Source organism: Narcine bancroftii, chromosome 13, assembly GCF_036971445.1.
Source record: "Narcine bancroftii isolate sNarBan1 chromosome 13, sNarBan1.hap1, whole genome shotgun sequence".
Classification (NCBI taxonomy): domain Eukaryota; kingdom Metazoa; phylum Chordata; class Chondrichthyes; order Torpediniformes; family Narcinidae; genus Narcine; species Narcine bancroftii.
The window spans coordinates 26,419,965-26,447,699 of NC_091481.1; the positions used below are offsets into that span (position 1 = coordinate 26,419,965).

Below are 27,735 nucleotides of genomic sequence, written 5' to 3' on the forward strand. Positions count from 1 at the left end.
TTATGCTAAGACCTCTACAGTTTGCTTCCTTGTATCTCCCTATAATGCATTCCATCAGGACCAGATGATTTATCCACATTAAGTTAAGCAAGTCATTTTGCTTTCTCTCTTTTAAAATCAAATTTTGTCCCATGAAAGTTCTCAACCACAACTTCCTTTATTGAGACTTCCTTTCTCAGAAAGTATTAAAGAACCAGCTTGAAGTAGTGCATTTAAAAAGGGAGCGGAGTGGGACTTGGGTCATAGTCATCTCAGGACCATTACTAGAAGAGGAGGAGCAAGGGATCTGGTAGAGATGTGAGTGTCAGGAACCAGCTTGAAGTGAGTGCATTTAAAAAGGAGGCGGAGAACAAGTTAAGGGTTAAACAGAACTGTAATTTGTGGGAGGAGTAATAAAGATAAGGGCAGTGAGAAATAAAAAGAGGGGTATCTCAAGAGGAGCAGCCAGTGGAGAGAGGCCAATGTGTGAGTGGCTCAGTGTGGGAGTGGGTCTTAAAGGCGTTGGCTCATGAAGCTTCAGTGAGAAAAGAAAAGGCTGAGGATTAGTTTGTTTCCAGCAAGATAAGGCCAGGTATGATCTTTGTATTTAAATTAGGAAGAGATATTGGAGACAGCAACTAGGGCAGTGGAATGTTCTGAGTGCAACATGTGGGAAATTCTGGAAAACACAATTGTCCCTGATGACTACACCTTCAAGAGGTGCATCCAACTGCAGCTCCTGGGAGAGTGAGTTAGGAAACTGGAGCTGGATGAACACCAGTTCATTTTGGAGACAGAAGTGGTGATAGAAAGGAGCTTCAGAGAACCAGTCGTACCCAAAAGTCAGCAGGTGGGTAGGTGGATGACTATTAGCAGAGGGAAGGGAAATACACAGACAGGGCAGAGCATTCCTGTGGCCATTCCCCTCAACAATAAGTATACTGTTATGAATACTGTTGGGGGGGATACAGTCTACCAGGGACAAGTTGTGATGGTCACATCTCTGGCATAGAGACTGGCTCAGAAGGAAAGGGGGAGGAGAGCTAGAGTGATTGGGGACTCTTTGGTTAGGGGAGCAGATAGGAGGTTCCATGTATAAGATCGAGGCTCCCATATGGTATGTTGCCTCGCAGGTGCCAGGGTCAGAGATGTCTCTGATCGAATTCACAGCATTTTGGAGGGGAAGAGGGAGCAGCCAGATGTCATGGTCCTGTGGGGACCACTGACATAAATAGTGATGAGGTCCTGAAAAGGGAATACAGAGAGTTGGAAAGAAATTAAAAAGCAGGACCTCAATCTCGGGATTGCCTGTGCCATGCACTAAAGAAGGTAGGTGTAGGAATTTGTGGCAGATGAATGCGTGGCTGAAGAGTTGGTGCAAGGGGCAAGGGTTCAGATTTGTGGATCATTGGAATCTCTTCTGATGAAGGTCTAACCTGTACAGAAACGACAGGCTGCACTTGAACTGGAAAGGAACCAATATCTTGGAGGGCAGGTTTGCAAGAGCTGTTGGAAAGGGTTCAAACTAGTTTGGCAGGAGGGTGGGAACCAAATTGCGAGTGCAGAGAATAAGGCAAAAGGTCAAAAGCATTATGCTATGTGTTCTGAGTTTGTGAGGAAGGACAGGCAGAGGATGAAAAATAAATGTTGCCATTTGAAATGTGTCTATTACAATACAAAGAGATTTAGGAATAAAGGGGATGAACTTAAAGCATGGATATTGTGGCCATTACAGAGAATTGGTTGGAGAAAGGGTAGAATTAGCTGGTACAGGTATTGGGGTTTAGGGTTTTAAAAGGAATTCAATGTGAGGTAAGAGAGTGGTGGGGTTGTGGAAATAGCATTACAGGTACCTAACCTTTTATCCTAGATAGTCAGGACCGGAGGACACCTGGCGTTGTTCGGAATCTTCCAGATTCCAGAATCATTTTGATTTCAGTCCTTTTAAGCCTGCCTGCTTGAGTCACAATGCCATCTCCATCACCGCCTCCAACCAAGTTGTGCTGCCATCTCTCCCCCTTACCTGTTCGAATTGCGCTGCCGACTCACCCCCCCTTTCCTCGCCTGCCCGTCATGCTGCCATCTTTCTCCACTTGCTCGCCTGAGTCATGCTATCATTTCTCTCCCCCATCTGAGTTGTGCTGCTGTTTCTCTCTCTTCCCCCTCACCTGCCTGAGTCATGCTACTGTTTCTCTCGCTACCCCTCCCAACTTGCGCTGCTGTTTCTCTCTTCCCCCGCCTCTGCTGTACCAACGGCCCCCTTCTTGGTTCCCCTGTGCTGGCACTGGTACAGTGGTTTCAGCTGTGAGGGGGATTAAGAGCCACCATTGAACCATATGAAACCTCAGTTACACTGGATGGGCATTAGTATACAGCGATTCAGAGGCACTTATAAAGTAGTGGAACATGATGGGATACATGGAAGTTGAGCGAGGGTCGTGACGGGTCATGTTTGGTACCAAACTCCATCTTTGATGAACGGATGTCATCTATCAAAAAAAAGTGCCAGATTTTGGAGGTTACCAGTTTTCGGAATTCCAGATAAAAGGTTAGGCACCTGCACTGGTCATGGATAGTATCACAGCCATAGAAAGGGAGGATGCTGCAAATGGAATGTCAACTGAGATTGTCTTGGTGGGTCAGAAATAGGAAGGGAGCTATCAATGTACTAGGAGTAGTCTATAGGCCCCCAAATAGCCATCGGGACACAGAGGAGCAGATAAGCAGGCAGATTTTAAAATGGTGCAGGAAATGTACCATTGAAAAAAAATTTTTTTTTCAAATTTTATTTAAAAGAATTTTTTTTATATGAACAAAATACAATCAAATTACAGCAAGAAATTTTTAGATACATATAGAAACATCCACCCCCAGCCCTTCAGCCAGCTCCCTTAAGGGGAGCCAAATACAAAAACGAAACAGAATATATAGAATATTTCAAAGTATTTTCAAATTCATATAGACCAAATAAGAAGACCACATATTAACAAAGAAGGAATAATTATCATGCAAGTAACATGTAATTTTTTTCCATAGTAATACAAGCTCATAATTCATTATGCCAATGTACTATATTAATCTCCTCATTATCTTTCCAAGTACTAGCTACACATTTTCGTGCTACAGATAACGCTAAATGTACAAATGCAATTTAAATTTATCCAACCCCAATCTCTTCAAAGAAACCATATAGCCTAACAAAAAAATCGATGGGTCTAGTGGTAGTTTAATCTTAAATAATTTTTCCAAGACCAATCTAATTCCATCCCAAAATGGTTGTACTTTAACACAAGACCAAACAGCAAGTAAAAAAAGTTCTAGTACATAGTCCACATCGAAAACTAGAGTCAGAATTGCTAAACCCATATTTTTTCAATTTCTCTGGAGTCAAATATAACTGATGTAAAATATTATAATTAACCATTCCATATCTTACATTCGTCAATTTAGTTACACTGTCATGATACATAACCGCCCAATTGTCTTCAGGAAAAATATAAATTAAATCATTTTCCCATTTAAGCCTAGATTTCTCCTATTCTGGTTTATCCATACTATCTTGTAACAAATAATACATATCTGAAATATAACCTTTCTTTGGTATAGAGGAAATCAAAGAATCAAATTTCATCAACATAGGTAAATCATCTCTTTACCATAATTATCTTTTATCAAAGCTCTGAGTTGATAGTACACAAATAAAGGATTTACAGATATATCAAATTTCTCCTTCAATTGATTAAAGGAAAGAAACTGTCCTTCTTCAAAATAATCCTGAACTATCTTTATACCCTTAAAATTCCATCTCTTTAAATGATTATTAAACATTGAAAAGGGAATAAGTTGATTATGGTATAATGGAGTTTGAACTGATAGTTTACCCTTCAACCCTAAAACCATATTTCTTTTATCCCATACCTTTAATAAATGTTTTAATATCGGCATATTACATTCCCACAATAAATTCAAATTCCATTTCAGTATAAACTGATGTACCTCACCTTCAGAAATATAAGCCATTTCCACCTTTGCCCAACTCAGAACTTGGTCCATATCCATCAATCTACTAACAAATTTCAACTGAGCTGCTTCATAATAATTTTGAAAATGAGGTAATTGAAGACCCAATGCATATTTCCATGTAAATTTATATAAAGCTACTCGTGCTAATTTTCCCTTCCATAAAAATTCCCGTACCGCTCTATTCAAATCCTGAAAGAAACTCTTTGAAAGTAAACAAGGTAACGATAAACAAATATTGGATTTGAGGAAAAATATTCATTTTAGTGCAATTTACTTGACCAATTAACATTAACGGAAGATCTTTCCATTTAATCAAATCCATTTTAATCCTTTTTAATAAAGGAACATAATTTAATTTATATAAAGATTGGTAATCTACATTTACTATTACTCCCAAATATTTAATTCCATCTGACCATTTCAATTTTATAATATTTTAATATTTCGAATAGTCTTCTTCCCCAACTGGTAATATTTCACTCTTATCCCAATTTACCTTGTATCCAGATAACAATCTTACAAATATTCCAAAGACTGCTCCGGTTCTGTCAAATAGACCAACACATAATCCGCAAATAAATTAATCTTATATTCATCATCTGCAATTCTCATCCCTTTAATCTTATCATTCTGTCATATTGTCTGAGGTAATGGTTCAATAGCCAATGCAAACAAGGCTGGTGATAATGGACAACCTTGTCGAAGCGACCGCGTTAATTTAAATGGTAAAAAAGTTTGAGCATTTGTTACCACCCTAGCAATTGGGTTTTTTATATAAAGCTCTAACCCAACCAATAAAATAAGGGCCAAAATTAAACTTCACTAACACCTAAAATAAAAAATTCCATTGAACCCTATCAAAAGCTTTTTCCGCATCCAGTGCAACCACTGGGTGGTTGGGTTGCTGTCTAGATGCATTAACCAATGTGATCAATCTAAGAATGTTATCAGACGCATTTCTATTCTTAATAAAACCTGTTTGATCTACATGTATCAATTGAGGTAAATATTTAGCAAGTCTATTTGCTAATACTTTCGCCATAATTTTATAATCTGCATTTAGTAAAGAAATAGGGCTATATGAAGATACTTTCAATGGATCCCTACTTTCTTTAAAATCACAGTAATTATAACACTCGAACAAGATTCCAGTAACACCTGATCCTCAGATATTTGCTATAGAACATCTCCAAATGCCGAGGATAAGTCTTCATAAAATACTTTATAAAATTCAGCTGAAAATCCCCCGGTGACTTCCCATTCAGCATCTCTTTAATCTTGAAATCTGTAAATGGAGCTTCTAATTTCCTAACCTCCTCCTCCCCTAAAATAGGTAAATTTAATTTAGATAAATAAGAATCAATAGAACCAGCTTCCTGGTTTCCCTCAGAAGTATATAATTGTTGATAAAATGAATAAAACTGGTCATTAATTTCCTGAGGTTGAAAGGTAACTATTGAATTCTTTTTAACAGCATTAATAATTTGCGATGTCTGTTCTGTTTTTAATTGCCATGGTAACACCTTATGAGCCCTCTCACCTAATTCATAATAATGTTGCTTAGATCGATTGATTAAATGCTCATACTGATAGGTTTGTAGTGTATTATAACATAGTTTCAGCTTTGCTAAAGCTGCATTTTTATCTTGTGTAACATCTTTCTGAAATTCCTTTTCCAACTCAGTAATTTGTTTCTCCAATGTTAAGCTTTCCACCACATATTGTTTTTTTTTAAACTTTCATGGTATAAGTAATAATTTGCCCACGCAAATATGCTTTCAAAGCATCCCATAATAGAAAGTCTACTTACTGTATTAATATTCTCAACCAGAAATAAAGCAATCCGTTCCTTAACAAAAGTAACAAATTCTGGATTCTTTAATAGCATTGTATTAAGCCGCCATCTATAAGACAATTGCACCACTTCTGGACTTGCACAAGAGAAAAACAACATAGAATGATCTGATATGACCCGGCTTTTATATTCGGCTTGGAGAACTCTACCTTGTAAATGTGCCGATACCAAAAAAAATCTATTCTAGAAAATTAATCATGTCTAAGTGAATGAAAGGGAAAAAAATTCTCTGTAGGATTTACTCTCCTCCAAATATCAATTAAATTCAAATCTTTCATCAAGGCCCCTATTTGAATTGCCGTCTTTGATTTCCTTATACTTTTCGGAGACCTATCCAACAAAGGATTTTAAACACAGTTAAAATCTCCCCCAACCAAAATATTTTCCTTGGCCTGGTTTAACAAGAAAAAAACCTCCGACATAAACCTTTCATCATCCACATTAGGTGCATAGATATTTAACAAAGTCCATGATTCAGCAAAAATTTTACAAATCAACCTCAAAACCCTCCCTGCACTACCTTAAAAGGATTTTAATTCAAACGGTCATTTCTTATGAATTAAGGTCATACAACTCTCGCCTTAGAATTAAAAGAAGAAGAAAATACATGATCAACCCAATCTCTCTTCAATTTCATATGTTCTTTTTCAGTCAAATGTGTCTCTTGCAAAAAAGCAATATCAACTTTCATTTTTTTTATATATAAGTCAATACCCGTTTACTCTTAATAGGATTATTCAATCCCTGGACATTAAAAGTTGCAAAGTTCAAATTAGACATTTCAGTAAAAACTCTACTATAAAATATTACTACCCTTTCTAATTCCCTAAATATTCTAAACCCTCCCCTCTATATAAAAATACTACAAAAGCAAAAAAATATATAAACTTCCCCGATTTCAACTTCCTTGATATTTCAATTTCCTTGATATTGACTGGCTTTTTCTAACTGCAAGAAGGATAGATGGGCTGAATTTGTTATGTGTGTTCAAGACACAGTATGTGGACCAGTCGATGAGAGAAGAGGCCATACTGGATCTGATTCTGTGCACCTCTCGGTAGGTGATCATTTTGGTGAGAATGATCACAACTACCTTATCTTGAACATAGCTATGGAAAAGGATATAATGAGACAAAATGGGAAAGTGCTTAACTGGGGAAAGATATAGGAAGCAGGAAACAGAAAAGGCTCATGAGAAATATACAGTAGCCAGGAAAGACCATAAAAAAGGACTTGGGAGAACTGAAAGAGAGCATAAGAAGGCCTTGGCAGGTAGGATTAGAGAGAAACCTAAGGTGTTCTATACGTATGTGAAGAACAGGATGACGAAAATGAAGGTGGGACCGCTAAAGATAAAGGAGGCACATGTGCCTGGAGGTTGGGGAGGTCCTAAATGAATAACTTGCCTCAGTATTCACTTAAATAATGGATCTTGATCAGGGTGAGGTCAGAATAGAACAGGCTGTAGTGGGTTGTATAAAAAAGGGTGATGAGTCAGCATACAGAAGGGCTGAATGGTGCACCATTGCACTCAATGTCACCAAAACTAAGCAACTGATTGTTGACTTCAGGAAGGGAAAGCCAGAGGTATACAATCGAGTGATCATTGGGGGATCAGAGATGCAGAGAGTGAGCAAATTTAAGTTCTTGGGAGCCACTATCTTAGAGGATCTTTCCTGGACTGAACACAAGGCATCATGAAGAAAGCCCATCAGTGCCTCTACTTTTTCATGAATTTGCAGAGGTTTAGTATGACACGAGAAACCCTGGCAAATTTCTATACATGTGTAGTAGAAAGTATGCTGACCAGCTGCATCACGGTCTGGTCTGGGGACACCAATACCCATGAGCATAAAGCTCTGCAAAAGGTCGCGGACACAGCCCAGGACATCCCAGGCAAAACCCTCCCCATTATCAAGAACATCTACAAGGATTGCTGCTGTCGGAGAGCAGCAGCAATTATCAAGGATTCACACCACCCAGGACATGCTCTGTTCTTGCTGCTACCATCAGGAAAGAGGTATCAGTGCCAGAAGACTCACACCACCAGGTTCAGGAACAGCTGCTTCCCATCCAACCTCAGACTCCTCAACAACAAACTCAACCAGAGACTTGTTTAAGGACTCTTGTGCACTTAATTGATTTTTAAAATTCTCCCTGTATTGCATAGACATTTTGTTTATATTTGTTATCTGTTTACAGTTCTTCATTTGTTTACACGTATAAACTGAGTACATATTTTTTGCATGAAAAATTTGTGGTAATTCTGCCTTGCCCACAGAAAAAAAATAATCTCAGAGTGGTATGTGATGTCGTCTTTGTACACTGATAATAAACTTGAAATCTAAAATCTTGAGTGCTGGACAACATGTAGATTAAGAAAAAGGAAGCGTTGGATCTTCTTGAAAACAAAAACATTGATAAGTCCCTGGGGCTGGATGTGATATAACCCAGATTGCTGATGGAAGTGAATGAAGAGATAGCTGGAGCAGTAGCTATGACCTTTGAGTCCTCTTTGGCTGCAGGAGAGGTGCTGGAGCATTGGAGAATGGCAAATATAGTCCCCTTGTTTTAAAAAAGGCAATAGGGAGAATCCTGGAAATTATAGACTGGTGAGTCTTACATCAGTGATGTGGAAACTATTGGAGAGGAATCTTAAGGAGAGCATCTGTGAGCATTTGAGAAGTACAGTCTACTCAAGAATAGCATGAGTTGTAAAGGGACATCGTGCCTCATGAGCCTAATTGAGTTTTTAGAGGAGATAACAAAAATATTGATGAGGGTAGGGGATTAGATGTGGTCCATATGGATTTTAGTAAAGCATTTGACGAAGTCCCCCATGAAAAACTCATTCAGAAAGTCATGAGGCATGGGATTCAAGGAACATTGGCTGTGTGGATTTTTAAAAATGGCTTGCAGTCACTGTCTCGAGGTCAGTGACTGTTGGAGTTCTGCAAGGATCTATTCTGGGATCCCCACTCTGTGATTTTTATTAATGACCTGGATAAAGAGGTGGAAGGATGGGTCAGTAAGTTTGCAGATGATACAGAGATTGGAGGAGTTGTGGATGGAGCTAAAGGTTGTTGAAGGTTATAAGAAGATATAGACAAGACGCAGAGTTGGGGAGAGAAGTGGCAGATGGAGTTCAATCTGGATAAGTGTGAGGTGTTGCATTTTGGAAGGACACACCAGAAGGCTGAGTACAGGGTTAGTGGTCAGTTACTTAAGGGTGCGGATGAACAGAGGCACCTTGGGGTCTAAATCTATACTTCCTTCAAGGGCACTGCACAGGTTTATAGTATAGCTGAGAAGGCCTATGGAATTGAATATAGGTCATGTTGCAAGTCAACAAACCTCTGTTAAATTCTCGTTATCTCATTCTAGAAAGGATGTGGAAGCTATGGAGAGGGTGCAGAGGAGATTTACCAGGATGTTACCTGGATTGGAAAACAAGTCTTATGAGGCAAGGTTAGCAGAGCTGAGACTTTTCTCTTTGGAGTGTAGAAGGATGAGGAGACTTAATAGAAATCTACAGCATTATGCCAAGCATAGATAGGGTTGACAGCCGAGTCCAGTTTCCCAGGACAGGAATAGCAAATACCAGAGGACGTGTACAAAGTTAAGGGAGGGAAGTTTATGGGCAACATCAGGGGTAAGTTTTTTTACGCAGAGTTGTGTGTGCCTGGAATGCCTTGCCGGGAATGGTGGTGGAGGCTGAAACATTTGGGATATTTAAGAGACTCTTAGACAGGCACATGGATGGAAGTAAAATAGAGGATTATGGTGCAGGAAGGGTTTAATACCTTTTTTAAGGAATACATGAATTGGCACAACATCGAGGGCTGAAGGGCCTATACTATAGTCTTTTATGTTTGATTCAGTTCCTTATCAATTCACCTATCCCTAATTCAATGGGGAAGTTACTTTTTGTTCTCTGATCTGATCCACCTCCCTCTCTTATGATCCTATTACTGTGCCCTGATTTGCAGAAGACTATTGGATTCTTGACTTTTCCTCCATGCTCACTTTCTTTTTCTCTTTTACTTCATTCTTGTGACTCCCTTTTGAATTTCATGCAATTTTACTGCTTCTCTTGCATGAACAATCTGATGTCTGATATCTACAGTTATTTCTGTTGTATCTCTAGTCAGGCAAGTACCCCCAGCTTTAATTTCCTTGCTTTCTCTCACATAGAAATTTTTCCAGACTTCTGCCAAACTTTTTCATTGTAAATATATTTAATTGATAGCATGCTATTTAAAATGCAAGTGCTGATCGGTTTGATTAATTTTACTTTATTCCCACTATTATTAAAATGCTTAATGAATTTACCAAAGTTGATTGTATTTCAAATTATTTTTTAGAATAGTTTTGAAATATTTCAAATTTTTAATTTTATGTTTATCAGACACATTAACCAAGAGTGGAAAAGCTGTTTATCAAATATTAGTTAGGGTGGCCTGGATTCAGGGCTTCAGGTTTGCTGTTTGAAGCCTCCAAGCCATTTACAGGCCATTCTGCCTCATGTAACTGCAGTATATGCAATGCATCAAAATTGTTAGCAGGCTATGCAAAAAAGCTAAGTGTAATGGCAAGGATCTCTCATGGGAGAGAAACGTAAGGTATTGGCCATTTTAACATGATCAAGCAAGTTATTTTTTAAATTTCCCATGGAAGGTACTTTTATTTATTTTCTACAATGTTGTAATTTTTTTTTAATTTAAAATTTAATTTAAAAAAATTAGACATACAGTGTGGAAACAGGCCATTTCAACCCTTGTGCCTGTGTTGCCCAATTCCACCCAATTGACCTACAACCCCTGGTACTTTTCGAATGGTGGGTGGAAACTGGAGCCCCTGGAGGAAACTCATGCAGGCACGGGGAGAATGTACAAACTCCTTACAGACTGTGGGATTCAAACCCTGGTCCTGGTCGCTGGCCTTATAATCTTCTTTGGCTTGGCTTCGCGGATGAAGATTTATGGAGGCGTATGTCCACGTCTGCTGCAGGCTCGTTGGTGACTGACAAGTCCAACGCGGGACAGCCAGGCACAGTTGCAGCGGTTGCAAGGGAAAATTGGTGGGTTGGGGTTGGGTGTTGGGCTTTTCCTCCTTTGTCTTTTGTCAGTGAGGTGGGCTCTGTGGTCTTCTTCAAAGGAGGTTGCTGCCCGCCGAATTGTGAGGCGCCAAGATGAACGGTTGGAGGCGATATCAGCCCACTGGCGGTGGTCAATGTGGCAGGCACCAAGAGATTTCTTTAAGCAGTCCTTGTACCTCTTCTTTGGTGCACCTCTGTCTCGGTGGCCAGTGGAGAGCTTGCCATATAACACGATCTTGGGAAGGCGATGGTCCTTCATTCTGGAGACGTCACCCACCCAGCGCAGTTGGGTCTTCAGCAGTGTGGATTCGATGCTTGTGGACTCTGCCAGCTTGAGTACTTCGATATTGGTGATGAAGTCACTCCAATGAATGTTGAGAATGGAGCGGAGACAGCGCTGATTGAAGCGTTCTAGGAGCCGTAGGTGATGCCGGTAGAGGGCCCATGATTCAGAGCTGAACATGAGCGTGGGTATGACAACGGCTCTATACACGCTGATCTTTGTGTGTTTCTTCAGGTGGTTGTTTTTCCAGACTCTTTTGTGTAGTCTTCCAAAGGCGCTATTTGCCTTGGCGAGTCAGTTGTCTATCTCGTTGTCGATCCTTGCATCAGGTGAAATGGTGCAGCCGAGGTAGGTAAACTGGTTGACCGTTTTGAGTTCTGTGTGCCCGATGGAGATGTGGGGGGGCTGGTAGTCATGGTGGGGAGCTGGCTGATGGAGGACCTCAGTTTTCTTCAGGCTGACTTCCAGGACAAACATTTTGGCAGTTTCCGCAAAACAGGACGTCATGCGCTGGAGAGCTGGCTCTGAATGGGCAACTAAAACTGCATCGTCTGCAAAGAGTAGTTCACGGACAAGTTGCTCTTGTGTCTTGGTGTGAGCTTTCAGGCGCCTCAGATTGAAGAAACTGCCATCCGTGCAGTACCGGATGTAAACATCGTCTTCATTGTTGAGGTCTTTCATGGCTTGTTTCAGCATCATGCTGTAGAAGATAGTAAAGAGGGTTGGTGCGAGGACACAGTCTTGCTTCACACCGTTGTCAATTGAGAAGGGTTCGGAGAGCTCATTGCTGTATCTGATCCGACCTTGTTGGTTTTCGTGCAGTTAGATAACCATGTTGAGGAACTTGGGGGGGGGTGGCATCTGAGGCGCTCTAGTATTTGCCAATGCCCTTTCCTGCTCACGGTGTCGAAGGCTTTGGTGAGGTCAACAAAGGTGATGTAGAGTCCTTTGTTTTGTTCTCTGTACTTTTCTTGGAGCTGTCTGAGGACAAAGACCATGTCAGTAGTTCCTCTGTTTGCGCGAAACCCACACTGTGATTCTGGGAGGACATTTTCGGCGACACTAGGTATTAGTCTATTAAGGAGAATCCTAGCGAAGATTTTGCCTGCAATGGAGAGCAGCGTGATTCCCCTGTAGTTTGAGCAGTCTGATTTCTCGCCTTTGTTTTTGTACAGGGTGATGATGATGGCATCATGAAGGTCCTGAGGCAGCTTTCCTTGGTCCCAGCAGAACATGAAAAACTCATGCAGTTTGGTATGCAAAGTTTTGCCGCCAGCCTTCCAGACCTCTGGGGTGATTCCATCCATACCTGCTGCTTTGCCACTTTTCAGTTGTTCAATTGCCTTATATGTCTCTTCCCCGGTAAGGACCTCATCCAGCTCTAGACTCAAGGGCTGTTGAGGGAGCTGGAGCAGGGCGGATTCTTGGACTGAGCGGTTGGCACTGAAAAGAGATTGGAAGTGTTCTGACCATCGATTAAGGATGGAGATCTTGTCGCTGAGGAGGACTTCGCCGTTTGAGCTGCGCAGAGGGCTTTGGACTTGGGTGAGGGGCCGTACACAGCCATTAGTGTCTCATAAAAACCCCTGAAGTCGCCAATGTCGGCACTAAGCTGGGTTCGTTTGGCGGGGCTAGTCCACCACTCATTTTGGATCTCCCAGAGTTTGCGCTGAAGATGGCTGCATGCGAGATGAACGGATCGTTTTTTCTCTGGCCAGGAAGGCTTTGCAAGGTGAGCCTGGTGGGCAGATCGCTTCTTTGCCAGCAGCTCCTGGATTTCCTGGTTGTTTTCGTCAAACCAGTCCTTGTTTTTCCTGGAGGAGAAGCACAGTACCTCTTCAGTGGATTGCAGTATGGCCATTTTCAGCTGATCCCAGAGGGTTTCAGGAGACGTGTCCATGAGGCAGTTTGCATCCGAGAGCTTTGCATGGAAGTTTCCTCTCACTTCGTCTGACTGCAAGTTTCCAACATTGAACCACTTTCTGGGGCCTCCACTGTTCTTGAACTTTGGCTTAAAGTGAAGGTTGAGCTTGCAGCGAACAAGCCAGTGGTCAGTGTGGCATTCTGCGCTGGGCATGACCCTGGTGTGGAGTACATCTCGTTTGTCTCTTCCTCGCACCAGAATGTAGTCCAGGAGGTGCCAGTGTTTGGATCGGGGATGCATCCAGGAAGTCTTCAGGCTGTCTCTCTGCTGGAAAAGGGTGTTAGTAATGACAAGCCGCTGTTCTGCGCAGAGCTCCAACAGGAGGCGCCCGTTGTCATTGCACTTGCCAAGGATTCCTGGCCAGGTTTCTGAGTCTTTGCTGATGTGAGCGTTGAAGTCGCCAAGGATGACAACCTTGTCGGCTGTAGGGGTGTGTTGGATGAGGTTGCGCAGATCAGTGTAGAACTTGTCCTCTTCTGCTGGTTCCTCCTGAAGTGTTGGAGCATAGACACTGATGAGAGTGATGCGTCACTTGTTTTGAGGGGGGAGTCGCATGGACATGATCCGGTCAGAGTGGCCTCTCAGGAGGTTTTCGAGTTTGGAGGCAATGGAGTTCTTGACCATGAAGCCAACACCAGATAGGCATCATTCAGCCTGAGGCTTGCCAGACCAGTAGAGTGTTCTTGGAGTCTGCCTACATCTGCAAGGCGGACTTCGCTGAGAGCGGCTATGTCGATGTCGAGTCTGAGGAGTTCATATGCGATGAGGGCAGACCAACGTTCAGGTCGGTGGCTGTCAGCCTTGTCTAGCATGGTTCTAATGTTCCAGCATGCTCACTTGAGTTTGTGTGCATCTTTTGAGGGGGAGGACGTGGACATGTCCTCGGGCCTGCGCAAAGGAGCTTTTAGGTGGAGTGCAGTGTGCGCAGTACTGGCCCCACCCTTTACACCCATGGTTTGTGTGCTGTGGCCAAGCAAGCTGGGACGTGGCAGCGAGGTCCTTGAGTTGTAGGTTTTATATCGGAGTGTCCTTCTCCTCCGCAGATTGCTTAACCAGGCTGAAGAGGCCTGCCTCCCCTTTTAAGTCGAACCATATTTGGAGATCTACGACCGCTGTCCACAGTTATTGAGTGGTGCGCCCTGGAATCGGCCTGCGCGCATTTACTTCTGTCACGGCCGAGTGCTGGCGGTGTGGGCGAGCTTTCTTCTGCCCCTCCTGCTGGGCCCTGGAGCCCCCGGACAGGCGGCTCGATTACTTCCACGCCTGGCTGTACCACGCAGGGTTGATTAAATTAAATTACATACCTCAGCACAGCTTCCTTTTCCTGCAGCATCTTGTATTCCTTGAGTCCATTAATATGTACAGGTCCATCACTCTGTCCTGCTCTGGACAACAGCCGAGCTTCTCGCTCGGACTCTGGGCGCTGGGCCCTGGCCCTATAATAGTATTGTGCTAACTGTGCTGTCCCTCTCCCTCAGTTCACTGAAGGAGGTATACATCTCCCTCAATAGGCTTTCCACTCTCTTCATAACCTTCACCAGTTTTACAATCCTGTGTTCCATGCAAATCCTACTTTGTGAAAAATACTGAGACTATTTTCCTCAGGAACCTCTACACGGTTGCCCTCGGTATGCTATGCCTACATTCCTCATGCTCTCAACTCCTGGTAGCATCCTTGTGAATCTTTTCTGCATCCTTTCCAACGAACTCTTTCTCGAGAGATATGGCTTCCATTCATCTCCCCCTTTTGATATTTTTTCTCTCTGACCCCACTCTCCTATCTCTTTGCCTCTTCTTTCTCTCTGTTGACTCTCCCACCCTTCTCCTCAGGGGTCCTCAATCACATCAGATTCCATGGCATAATGAGACAAAACTGAGGGGAAGTGTGCTTTGATGCATTCCATCAGCAGATGCTCGAAACATTTCATAATCTTGGAGGTCAGTGCGACATGGTGGTCATCATTGAGCCCTGTTATTGTCATCCCCTTGGTGGCTGCCTTCTCCCTTGGGTGCTGCCTCCTCCATATATCCACAAGTTTCATTTCTTGCATTGATTTAACCATAAATTCAAACCATATTTTTTTTGCTAGCCTTTTGTCCAGTTTTATCCAACATTGGGTCCAAATTAAAGTTAAAATCCCCTTCTATCAATATATTCCCCTGCGTATATACAATCTTCAAAAAACTATCTTGCATAAACTTTTGATCCTCTTCATTAGGTGCATATATATTGATCAAATTCCAAAATTCTGAATATATCTGACATTTTATCATTACATACCTCCTTGCTGGGTCTATTATTTCCTCCTCTATTTTGATTGGTACATTTTTATTAATTAATATAGCTACACCTCTGGCTTTTGAATTATATGATGGATGGTGGCTGTCTTGAAACCTGTGGGGACAATGGACTGCTGCAAGGAGATGTTGAAGCTGTCCGTAAAGACTTCTGTTAATTGGTAGCAATCCTTCAGTACCTGACCACCAGTGGTGCAGTGCTAATTTTTAAGGTGCAGGAAGCTCACTAAAAACTGACAAGGAGGTGCCAGAGCTGTCCTATGAGGTGCCTGGAGCTGCCCCCTGATGTGCTGGAGTGGTGATCCTGTGAGCTCCTGCAACCCTGCTAACCACATATGCTGTGAGGTCCTGCTGCCTTGTGTGGGTTCACCTTGGATACGGCTCTCCTCAGCTTGGCCATGATTACTCAAGGGGTCCGTTAATCATTATGACACGGAGCTTTCTTCATCGTCATCCTGTTCTTCTCATCGATGTTTTGACAACCAAAAGGTCAAATATAATGTTCAAAGAAAATGGTGAGAGAATTTAAAAATGTGTGTCAATGTTCATGAAAGATAGTAAAGTATATTCTTCTTCTTTGGCTTGGCTTCGCAGATGAAGATTAATGGAGGGGTAATGTCCATGTCAGCTGCAGGCTCGTTTGTGGCTGACAAGTCCGATGCGGGACCGGCTGACACGGTTGCAGCGGTTGCAAGGGAAAATTGGTTGGTTGGGGTTGGGTGTTGGGTTTTTCCTCCTTTGTCTTTTGTCAGTGAGGTGGGCTCTGCGGTCTTCTTCAAAGGAGGTTGCTACCCGCCTAACTGTGAGGCGCCAAGATGCATGGTTTGAGGCGATATCAGCCCACTGGCGGTGGTCAATGTGTAGGCACCAAGAGATTTCTTTAGGCAGTCCTTGTACCTCTTCTTTGGTGCACCTCTGTCTCGGTGGCCAGTGGAGAGCTCGCCATATAACACGATCTTGGTATCAGCCTTAAAAATTATGTGATTTACAAATGTCTGAAAGATTCTTTGTGTTATCACAGAACTTGGGAAGATTGCAAGTATTGAAGTGAATTAAATTGTTGAAATGCAAAAGTTTTCACTGTAAGGTTCATATTAACTTTCTGTTTATTGTTTGCCCCAAAAATTGAATTTAGCAAAATAGAATGATGAAATAAAATAAACATTCATTTAATTTTGAAGATAAAGATAAACACACTCTGCACTAAACATGTGGCTAAAGAGATGGTATAGTGGTTGCATTTCAACTTATGTCACCTGCGGACTTAAGAGAGAATGGAAAAGGCAGGGGTGTGGCCAGAGAGGACTCTGAGAAGGTTGGTTCAAAAAATAAAATGACCACACAGTTTTTGTGCTGAACACATGAGTGTGTCCTTTTAATTGTTTATGTAGCATCTATCTAACAGCCACAACAAATGGTGACCCCAATGTGATCGAAATTAGAATCTGGAACAGGAAAATCTCCAAGTCCGGATTTTGTGTCTGGACACTTTAGAATGTCTTTTCCCAAAATCCAACATCCCACATAAAGTGAAGCCAGCTCCATAATCCTACCACAATGAGATAGGTTGTGGGGCTGTGGGGGGTGGGGGGTTGGGGGTGTGGTGTGGCATGATGGCATAGGGAGAAAACGTGTAAAACGCCTATCTTGGCAGAATTAATTAATACCTGACTTTAAAAAATTTTTTTAAAGTATTAAATAACTTTAAAATTTTTCTAGAGGTCTTAAAGGATGGCTGCAAAAAAAAGGCTATAACTGAAGTTACTGTGATAGAAGAAACTGGGCCTACCTTGAAGACTCAGCCTCCGATACTGGTTCCTCTCCAGCCTCGTTCTTCAAAGGCTCCACAAGTAAGAATCCAAACTCCAGCGCTACCTTCTTTGGGAGATGGAGAAGATGGCTCTGGAGCATGGAAGAAAATGAGAGAACTCACTGTGAAAACAATGCGCATATGCGGAACTTCGCACATGTGCACTGCGGAAATGATCGAGTCAGAGTCTGCAGACCCAACTTCTCTGAGGTTGCAGGTCAAACGAGGACTAAGCAGAAAGCCTGCCTGCAATTTCAGCCATTGGCAACTTCCACAGAAGAAGAAAAAGAAGAGGTAGGAGTGGAAGAAGAAAGCCTTGTGCCACAATCACAGGGAGAGGAATCAAAAGAAGAAGGAGACGACCAATATATTGAAGGTAAAATGGTTGCATATTATGTTACTCCAAATCTCTTGATACACAGATTTTTAATAAGATTTTTGAAAAAATGTATTTTATTAGTGAAAAAATTATTGCAAATTTTGCTGAAGTGAAAGCAGATTTCACCACTCAATTGAGAGCTATTAAAGAACATGCCAATGTTTCCAAGACAGCAGTGATTATTCCTTTGGCACATTTGAGTTTCTTCAAATGCCATTTCGTTTGCAAAAGGCAGCTCAAATGTTCCAGCAGTTTATGGACCATGTCCTCTTGTCCTCAATTTCGTTTATGCTTCCATTGATGATACTGTGGTGGAAAACACAAACGTAGAGGAACACAAGAACCATCTTACAAAACTATTCCAATAACTCGATGATTTGGCATTGAGATCAATCCAATTAAATGCATTCTTGGTGCCACTGAACTTAAAATTTAGGTAAGAGTTTATGAAGGACAGCAGCTTTCCAGAAGAAACAAAGGTACAGGAAATTCAAGATTTCTCTATGCCCATTTCGTTTGGTCAGTTATGGCATTTACTAGGGATGATGAATTTCTACCACCATTTCTTACAAAATGTGGCCACATCTCTCTTTCCCCTGACCAACCTACTCAAAGTGTCAGATAAGTCATTGTCTAAAAGAACATCGTGTTTTGGTGAAGATGCTCTAGATCTGGACTAGATTGAGCTGGAATATCAGGCCACAGAACTGTTATGTAGAGGGACAGATACAAGCAGTTGTCTCCTTGCATGACTTGGAGGCTAGAGAGAGGGGTGCTGTCGTGGCTGCATTTGCATGCTATCTGAATTGGAAAGGCTAGAGAGGATACAGGGAAGAAGAAAGTTGGTGCTAAAAAAAAAATGTCAACACAGTTTTTGTGCTGAAGACAAATGATTGTGTCCTTGTTTTTGTAGTGTCTATCTAGCAGCCGCAACAATGGTGAAGGAGAGAAGGCTTCAGATCTCTGGATCATTGGGCTCTCTTTGAGGGAAGCTGGAACCTATGCTGGTGGCATGGATTGCATCTGAAGTGAAGGGGGAATGGCCTAATATTCTTGCACAAAAGTTTGCTGGTGCTCCTCCGGTGGGGTGGTTGGGGGTGGGGGGGTGGATTTGCAGGGGTCGAGAAATGAGTGCCAGAGCAGAAAGTGGACTGGAGGAAGAAAAAGATGATGTTAAGACAGCATATAAAGACAAAAGTCAAAGGGTTGTATGTGGTGGAAATTATGTTCTCATGTGTATCTAACTCAATATAAGGAGTATTGTAGGAAAGACAGGCAATCAGAATGTGGATTGGCATGTGGAATTGACATTGTGGCCATTAGTGAAATTTGGTTGCAGGAGGGGCAGGACTGGCAGCTCAATGGTCCAGGTTCCATTATTTTAAGACATGATAGAGTGGTATGGATGAAAGGGGGAGGAGTGGTATGGAACATCAGGCAAAATATCAAAGCTGTCCTCAGGTAGGACAAACTGGAAGATTCATCAACTGAGGCTATCTGGGTGGAGCTGAGGAACACGAAAGGTATGGCCACATTAATGGGTTTGTATTATAGACCATGCAATAGTCAGTCAGAATTAGACAAGAAAATCTGCAAAGAGAAGTAACAGAAAGCTATAGGAAACAAAGTTATGATAATAGCTGATTTTTAACTTTCCACATATTGACTGAGACTCTTATACTGTTGAATGTTTGTCAAATGTGTTCAGGATAGTTTTGTAAATCAATAAATTGAGATACCAACTAGAGAATGTGTAATATTGGATCTCCAATTAGGGAATGAGACAGGACAAGTGAGATCAGTTTCAGTGATCATAATGCCATTAGTTTTAAGATAGTTATGGATAAGGATAGGTCTGGTCCTCAGATTGAGATTCAAAATTGAAGAGAGGCCAATTTGAGGATATGAGAACAGATCTAGAAAGCGTGAATTGGATAGGTTGGTTTCTGGAAAGGATGGGCTCAGTAAGTGGAAGGCTATCAAATGTAAATTTTTGAGAATACATAATTTGTATGTTCCTGTCGGGATTAAAGATAAAATTCACAGGCATATGGAACTTTGTTTTTGAGAAATATTGGAGATCTGGTAAAGAAGAAGAGACATGTATAGCAGGTATTGTCAATAAGGAGAAAATGTTGTACTTGAGAGGTATAAATGCAAGAAAAAATAAGAATGAAAAAAACAACAAGAAAAAACAAAAATAAGGACTGCTGAAGAAGACAAGGTGAAAGAAAATCCTGAGAGATTAAACAGGTATATTACAAGCAAAAGGATAGTAAGGGACAAAATTAGGCCTCTTGAAGATCAGAGTAGTCAGCTATGTGTGCAGCCAGGAAAGATAGGGGAGAACTTAAATGGTTTTTTGCACCTGTATTTACTCAGTAAACTGGCATAGAGTCTGGGGAAAGAGTGGAGAGAAGATTAGACAGGATGTTTCAGGGACGAGAAACTAAATTTCAAGGAAAAATAAAACAGATTAGAATTTTTTCCCCTGGATTGTGGAAAAATGAGGGGAGATTTGATAGAGGTCAAAATTATGATGGGCTTAGATAGAGTAAATGCAAGTAGGGTTTTTCCACTGAAGTTAGTTGAAATACAAATCACAGGACATGGGTTAAGGGGAAAAGTTTAAGAAGAGTATTAGGAGAATCTTCTTCACAGAGAGAGTAATTAGAGTGTGATTGATGATTGTGAACTTCAGGAGGACGAGGGACAACCACCTTCCACTACACATTAATCGCTCAGTAGTGGAGAGAGTGGAGACCACCAAGTTCATGAGAGTCCACTTAAGAAGTAACCTATCCGGGACACAAAACCTCTCCTCACTTGTCAGGAAGGCACAACAGTGACTGCATTTCCTGAGAAGACTGAAATGACCACCATCCTGTCAGTGTTCTACAAGAGCTTTATCGAGAGCATCCTGGCAGGCTTCATCACAGTGTGGTATGGTTCCTGTAAAGTGTTGGATAGAAGGTCAATCCATGAGAGTCACAGAGAGGATCACTGGGGCTTCCCTCCCCTCCATCAACATGATCGTTGTCTGAAGAGTGCTCATAAAATCGTTGTGGACACCTGTCACCCTACACACAGCCTATTCCAGCTACTCCCATTCAGAAAGAGATACAGGAGTATCAGAGTCGAACCATCAAGCAAAGAAATAGCTTCTCCCACAGGAAGTGAGACTGCTGAACAATGAATGAACTCATGCAAACCCTTGGAGACTCTACTATTTATTTAACAATATATCTTTATATTTATATACTGTAATTCTACACATGTATTGTTTGTCTGTATGTATTGTTTTGTATGTGTTGTAACGCCTGCATGTTTTTTCACCAAGCACCAAAGAATGCTGTTTTGTCAGGTTGTACATGTCTGTATAAAGGTGGGGTCTGCTGAAGATCCAGCTGCGCTGGGTGGGTCACGTCTCCAGAATGGAGGACCATCGCCTTCCCAAGATCGTGTTATATGGCGAGCTCTCCACTGGCCATCGTGTCAGAGGTGCACCAAAGAAGAGGTACAAGGACTGCCTAAAGAAATCTCTTGGTGCCTGCCACATTGACCACCGCCAGTGGGCTGATATTGCCTCAAACCGTGCATCTTGGCGCCTCACAGTTTGGCGGGCAGCAACCTCCTTTGAGGAAGACCGCAGAGCCCACCTCACTGACAAAAGGCAAAGGTGGAAAAACCCAACACCCAACCCCAACCAACCAATTTTCCCCTGCAGCCGCTGCAACCGTGTCTGCCTGTCCCGCATCGGACTTGTCAGCCACAAACGAGCCTGCAGCTGACGTGGACTTTTTACCCCCTCCATAAATCTTCGTCCGCGAAGCCAAGCCAAAGAAAAAAGACATGTATAATTGGATCATAATAAACATGAAGAGATTGGAATGAGCTGCTAGCTGAAGTGGTGAATGTGGGCTCAATTTTAACATTTGAAAATAATTGGACAGGTGCATGGATGGGAGAGGTATGGAGGGATATGAACTGGGTGCAGGTCAGTGGAATCAGGCAGATCAATAGTTCGGCAGAATAATAATTTGACACTGACTGCAAGTGCCAATCAGTCCTTTTTCATTGGTGTAATGTTTCTATGGATGGTTCTGTGGATCAATTCCAATGTGTTCTCAGATGTTAAAATATTTGAATTTGGACTGTGATTTTCATGACTTAGTGGTGTATATCTAAATGGTTGATTTATTGCCCATCCCTAAACACCATGGGAAGTAAGTGGTGACATGCATGGTTGAATTCGAAATTATTTTGGGTGTGTAACCCAAAGTAATTTTAAATGAGGAGTTCCAATATCTTGAACCTGCAATGCTGAAATAAGTTATTCTGGAACTTGTATTCCCAAGAAAAAGATGTAATAAGAGAAAGAACGCTCCACATTTTCTGGTTCACCCAGTGGAGGTCTTATAGATGAAGGTAAAATATGATTTATCTAAAGGTCGTCAGAAGGCCATGCAAGCAAACATTCTAGCCTTTGGCTTTGAGAAATTGTTTCAACATGTTAAGTCCCCTGACTCAGTTGTTGAGATTAATAAATACGTATTCAAAAGCCATTCTCACCATTGTGCCTGAAGCCTCATATGCAGACCAATTTACCATTTACCCATGATTCAAAAGGTGATTATTTTCATGAAACATTACTCACACATAATTCGTATTCACTATTATATGGCTTTTCATTACGACCACACCTTCCCTCCTTGCACGCTACTGATGACTTCATCAATCTGAATGCAGCATTTTAAGGCTGAAGTTCCAGCTTATATATCAAGAATGAAATCTCTATTCCCAGGGATACAATACTTATTTCAATCATTACCAATTCCCTTCACAGAGAAATTCTTCATTGAACTAAAGAGAATAATAAGGAAATTCTTATGGAAAGGGGGGAAAACCGACGATAGCGTTAGATAAATTAACAGAGTGGTGCAACCAAGGTGGTTTGCAGTTATCAAACTTTAAAAATTATTATAGAGCAGCACAATTAAGGTATTTATCAGATTTTTATCAGACAAGGGAAAAACCAAATTGGACTAAGATAGAGTTAGATAAAATAGGGGAGAAGGTACCAGAACATATACTTTATAAGTGGGATGAAAAGCTGGTGCAATATAAAAGCACACCAGTACTCATAATTTACTCAATATATGGAAGAAGATTCACTTAGAAAGGAAAAAAAACAAATTACCAACTACCAAAATTATTATTGATGCAAAATCAACTAATCTCTTTGACAATATATAACTTTTTCTTTAGAGAATAGGAGAGAAAAGGAATTAAAAGAATAGAAAATTGTTTTTTGGGAAATAATTTATTAACATTTGAACAAATGAAGTACAAATATGGAATAACTCATGGAACAATGTTTGCATACCATCAACTGAAAGCCTTTTTTCTTTGGCTTGGCTTCGCGGATGAAGATTTATGGAGGGGGTAAAAGTCCACGTCAGCTGTAGGCTCGTTTGTGGCTGACAAGTCCGATGCGGGACAGGCAGACACGGTTGCAGCGGCTGCAGGGGAAAATTGGTTGGTTGGGGTTGGGTGTTGGGTTTTTCCTCCTTTGCCTTTTGTCAGTGAGGTGGGCTCTGCGGTCTTCTTCAAAGGAGGTTGCTGCCCGCCAAACTGTGAGGCGCCAAGATGCACGGTTTGAGGCGATATCAGCCCACTGGCGGTGGTCAATGTGGCAGGCACCAAGCCTACTTAAAAGAAAAATGCGTGAATACACAAACCATTACAGATTAGGCACAATTCTGGAAAGTCAATTCAAAGTTCAGTCTTAGAAGTCTTGTGTTGAAAGTTAGATTCTGAAACTGCTGCATAGAAGTAATCATGAAGAAGATGAGCTTGTGTAATTAAACTGTCAAAACTCATGAATCCTTGTCAAATTGCTTTCAGTGAAATGTCCTTTCATATCAATGATTGTCAAAACTCCCATTTTCCTTGTGTAGGGGAAAAAACACATGTGACTTCCACAATGCTTCCAAGTCCAGGCACGATCATCCTAAATGACCATCAGAGTTGTCATGATCCAAACGTAGGAATGATCCTGCTTCTTTTACCCAAATGTGAGTCAATCAAAATGTCCATTACAATGGACATGATGGGTCAATAATTCTGCCAAGGAGATTGAGCAAAACTGTCCATCTCACACAAAACCACACCACCTCTTGTGTGCATTAGATGTCTGGTTGCTCATTAACCAATCCTGCTTCTTCAAGTGTCCCAATCATATGACTTTTTGGAAGTCCTACTCACAATACTCTTTGTAAGTGTCCCATCTGTTTCTTTTGAATAACACCATTGTTCTTCTCCCAAAGTATCAATTTTGAGCAATGTTTCTACTTGGTGGTGCTTTTTTGTCTGTGAGCTGTGAAAGGTTTTTCAGCCTGTGAAGTGTGGTTACTAAATGAAATATGAGCTTGTAATACTTCCCCCCAACAAAGAATATTTTGAGCTTTAAGAGCAAACTACAATGTTAAATGTATTACATTCACTATTGTTACATGTAATAATAAATACATCTTTCAGCAATGCTATAAACTTAACATCTTGAAAGGCAATCAGCAATTATATTATCCTTGCCTTTTATATGAGTTATTATTAAATCGTATTCCTGCAGAATTAAACTCCTATTTAACAGTCGTTTATTTTTGTTTTTCATTTTACTCAAGAACACTAAGGGATAATGGTCAGTATACACAAGTGGCCCTTGATCTGTGCAAATGCAATGCTGCAAATTGAAATGCTGCAAAGACAATAATTCTTTCTCTATAGTAGGATCATTCTTTTGATTTTCATTGAATCTCTTTGATAAGTAAGCTGCTGGGTGGTCAATATTATTACAATCTTTCTTTTGTAATAGCACTGCTCCCGCAGTTTCATCACTAGCATCTACTGCTAAAGAAAATGGCGTCTTTAAGTCAAGTGACTTAAGCACAGGCTGGTGACATAAAATGGCTTTCAGTTTATTAAATGCTTCCTGACAAATGTCTGTCCAAACAAACTTTTTGCCCTTCAGAAGGTTAGTCAAATGAAGAGCGTTATCAGTAATTTTTTTACAGAACTTTCTATAATACACTATAATTTTCAAAAACCTCTCAACAGCTTTCTTACCTGTGGGAATGGAAAACTAAGAAATCATCTGAACTTCCACCTGAACAGACACTAACTTTCCTTGACCAACAACATAACGAAGATAAGTCACAGTAGCATGGTCAAATTCACTTTTAGCTAAATTAACAGTAAAGTTTGCTTTTGAAAGTTTGTCAAACAATTTCTCTAACTCAGAGATATGTGCTTCCCAGGTTTCATGCCCCATAACCAAATCATCCGTAATCTCTAAACTTTGTATCACAGAACTAATCATTCTTTGTTTGGAATGTCCCTAGAGCATTTTTCATTCCACGTGGTAAAACATTGTATTCATATAAATCTGACAAGATTACAAATGCAGAAATTTTCATACCTCTCTTTGTTAAGGGAACATACCAGTTACCTTTTTATAAGTACATTTTTTTAAGAAAATTAGTCTTTCCAACCTTTTCCACACAATCATCCACGTTAGGGATAGGATAACATCTGTCTTTGTTACTGCATTAACTTTTCTATTATCAGTGCAATATTTAACCTTCCCATTTGATTTAGGCAACAGGTCACAAATTGAACTCCAATCTGAGATAGAATATCTAATAATATTATTTCTTAACATGTATTCAATCTCTTGATCTACCATTCTGCACTTTACAACATTCATTCGATATGGATGTTGTTTGATAGGTTAGGCATCTGCAAAATCAACATCATGTCAAATTATTGGAGTTCTCAGGCGCATCTGGAAACAGATTCCTAAATTTAAAAAGTAGCTAGTTCATTTGTTCCTTTTCCTGGAGCTGAGATGAGCCAACTTAACATCTAAATTCTGCAAAATACTCAAATTAGACAGATGAACTGGGACAATGATTTTTTTAAGTGACCCTGACAAGAGTCAACTTGTGCTGTCTCATAGTCTCTAAACTCCTCATTTTTATCAACAACGAATACCACTAGTGAAGCATGCACCTTGCTAAAAATCAAGTTCTTAAAATAAGGTTTTAACATGTTGACATGGCAACTCTGTGTTTTACATCTCTGATCAGGTGTTTTAATTACATAGTTGACTTCATTCACCTTTGGCTCTATCTCATACGGGCCTGAAAATTTTCTCTAAAGGGATTAGAATTTGTTGGGAAAAGAAGTAACATTTTATCCCCTCCTTTAAAAGCTCTCATCCTAGTCTTTTTATCATACCAGGACATTTTGCCTTGAGCCATTTTCAAATTCTCTTGAGCTAATTTACAGACATTTTGCAAATGATCTTTAAACTTTGAATAATCCAACAAATTCTTTATTAACCCATAGTTCCTTCAACAAACTAAAGGTCCTCTAACTTGGTGTCCAAACACCAGCTCAAAAGGGCTAAAGCTTAATGATTCTTTCACAGACTCCCTCACTGCAAACAAAAGCAAATGGATACCCTCATCTCAGTCTTTCTCATTCTCAAAACAATAGGTCCTCATCATGGTTTTGAGGGTCGAATGGAACCTCTCCATGGCCCATTGAGATTCTAGATGATATGCAGATGACGTGATTTAGTTAGCTCTCAATTTATAAACTATCTGCTGAAATAGTCCTGACATGAAATTAATTCCCTGGTCTGATTGTATCGTGGTATTGCTTCTGGAAACTGGAGGCTGTACGCATGACAGTTATCAAATACTGATTCCCAGCTTTTGTCTTGGGCAATGCACCAACAAAATCTACAATAACTTTAGAAAAATACTTTGTCAAAAACAGGAATGGGTTGTAAAGGAGCCACTGGTGGAGCCTGATTAGATGTACCGACAACCTGACAAATGTGACATGTCTGGCAAAATGTCACAACATATTTTCTTAAACTAGGCCAATGGAATTATTTCATAATCTTATATATAATTTTTTTTTACACCAGGATGACCAACCATGGGCATGCTATGGGCCAAGGTTAAAATTTCATCCCTATAGGCTTTAGGAACTACAGCCTCGTGAACAACTGCTAATTCTTCACTGGCAGGGATATCAGGTGGTCTCCACTTCCTCATTAGCATGCCTTCCCTGGAATAGTATCGAATGGCCTCTTTCTTAATTTCTTTCACAGAGAGAGCCTTATCTCTCACTTTGGTAAGATCATGATCTCTGTTCTGCCCTGATATAAGCTCTTTGGGATAACAACAAATCCTTATTCTCAGGTTTAACACCAGAACTCTGATCCAATGAAGAAAGGTGTAAAGTTTTTGGCAGGTCAATACAACCTGAGTGTTGTTTTTCACCCTCACAGATTCCTGTCCTTTAAATTAGTCTACGCAGCACTATCTGCACTGGCAATTTTTTTAGCCATAGCACGAGTCAATGCAAAGTCTGGATAGATATCAGAATTGGGCTTCTTTTTCATTAATGACCGTCTTAGCAGTCACTCACAGCAGGGACAACTTTACCCTCTCCAAAGTCATTTCCTAATAGCAATGAGACCCCATCTTCTGGTAACAGCTCCATTAACTAATTCTGATTTTGACATTATTTTGTGCAGAGATATCAACCCACTAAAACTTGAATCAAATTTATTTCTCCTGTGGCAGTCTTATCGCCAAACTCCAAAAATCTGTCCGTCACAAGTGGGCAGACCCAGTATCTCGAAGGATTTTCACTGTCACTTATAGTGACCCTTCCTTTACAGAAACCAAACCTTCTGACAAAATATTTGAATTCAACCCTAATGTTATTTCTATGTTTCATCTCTTTGAATACAGACATCTGTCACTACCTCCTTCTCTCTATTTTTTCAGCACAGAACAATTTGCTGTCATATGACCAGGTTTCTGACAATAGTGGCAAATGGGACCTAAAGGTTTTTCCTTTTCTTGCCTCACTTCTTCTTTACCTCGAGCACTACTTCCCAATTTATGTTCTAACTTACTGGGGTAGTCCATATTACCCTTTTGGAAGGTTCTACTTGGTACAAATTTTACCTTATGGGTTAAAGCATACTCATCTGCTAATGTA

The 27,735-nt window shown here is 40.9% G+C and overlaps 1 protein-coding gene across 1 annotated transcript in view; it reads left to right on the top strand.

Moving 5' to 3' along the window:
• Positions 1–27,735, top strand: part of LOC138748012 (mucin-19-like) — an 87,115-nt gene that overhangs the window by 1,401 nt on the left and 57,979 nt on the right. The window contains exon 2 of the mRNA XM_069907712.1: positions 17,180–17,646. Coding sequence (XP_069763813.1) covers positions 17,370–17,646 — 277 coding nt within the window. The 5' untranslated portion in view covers positions 17,180–17,369. The remainder of the gene's footprint in view (positions 1–17,179; positions 17,647–27,735) is intronic.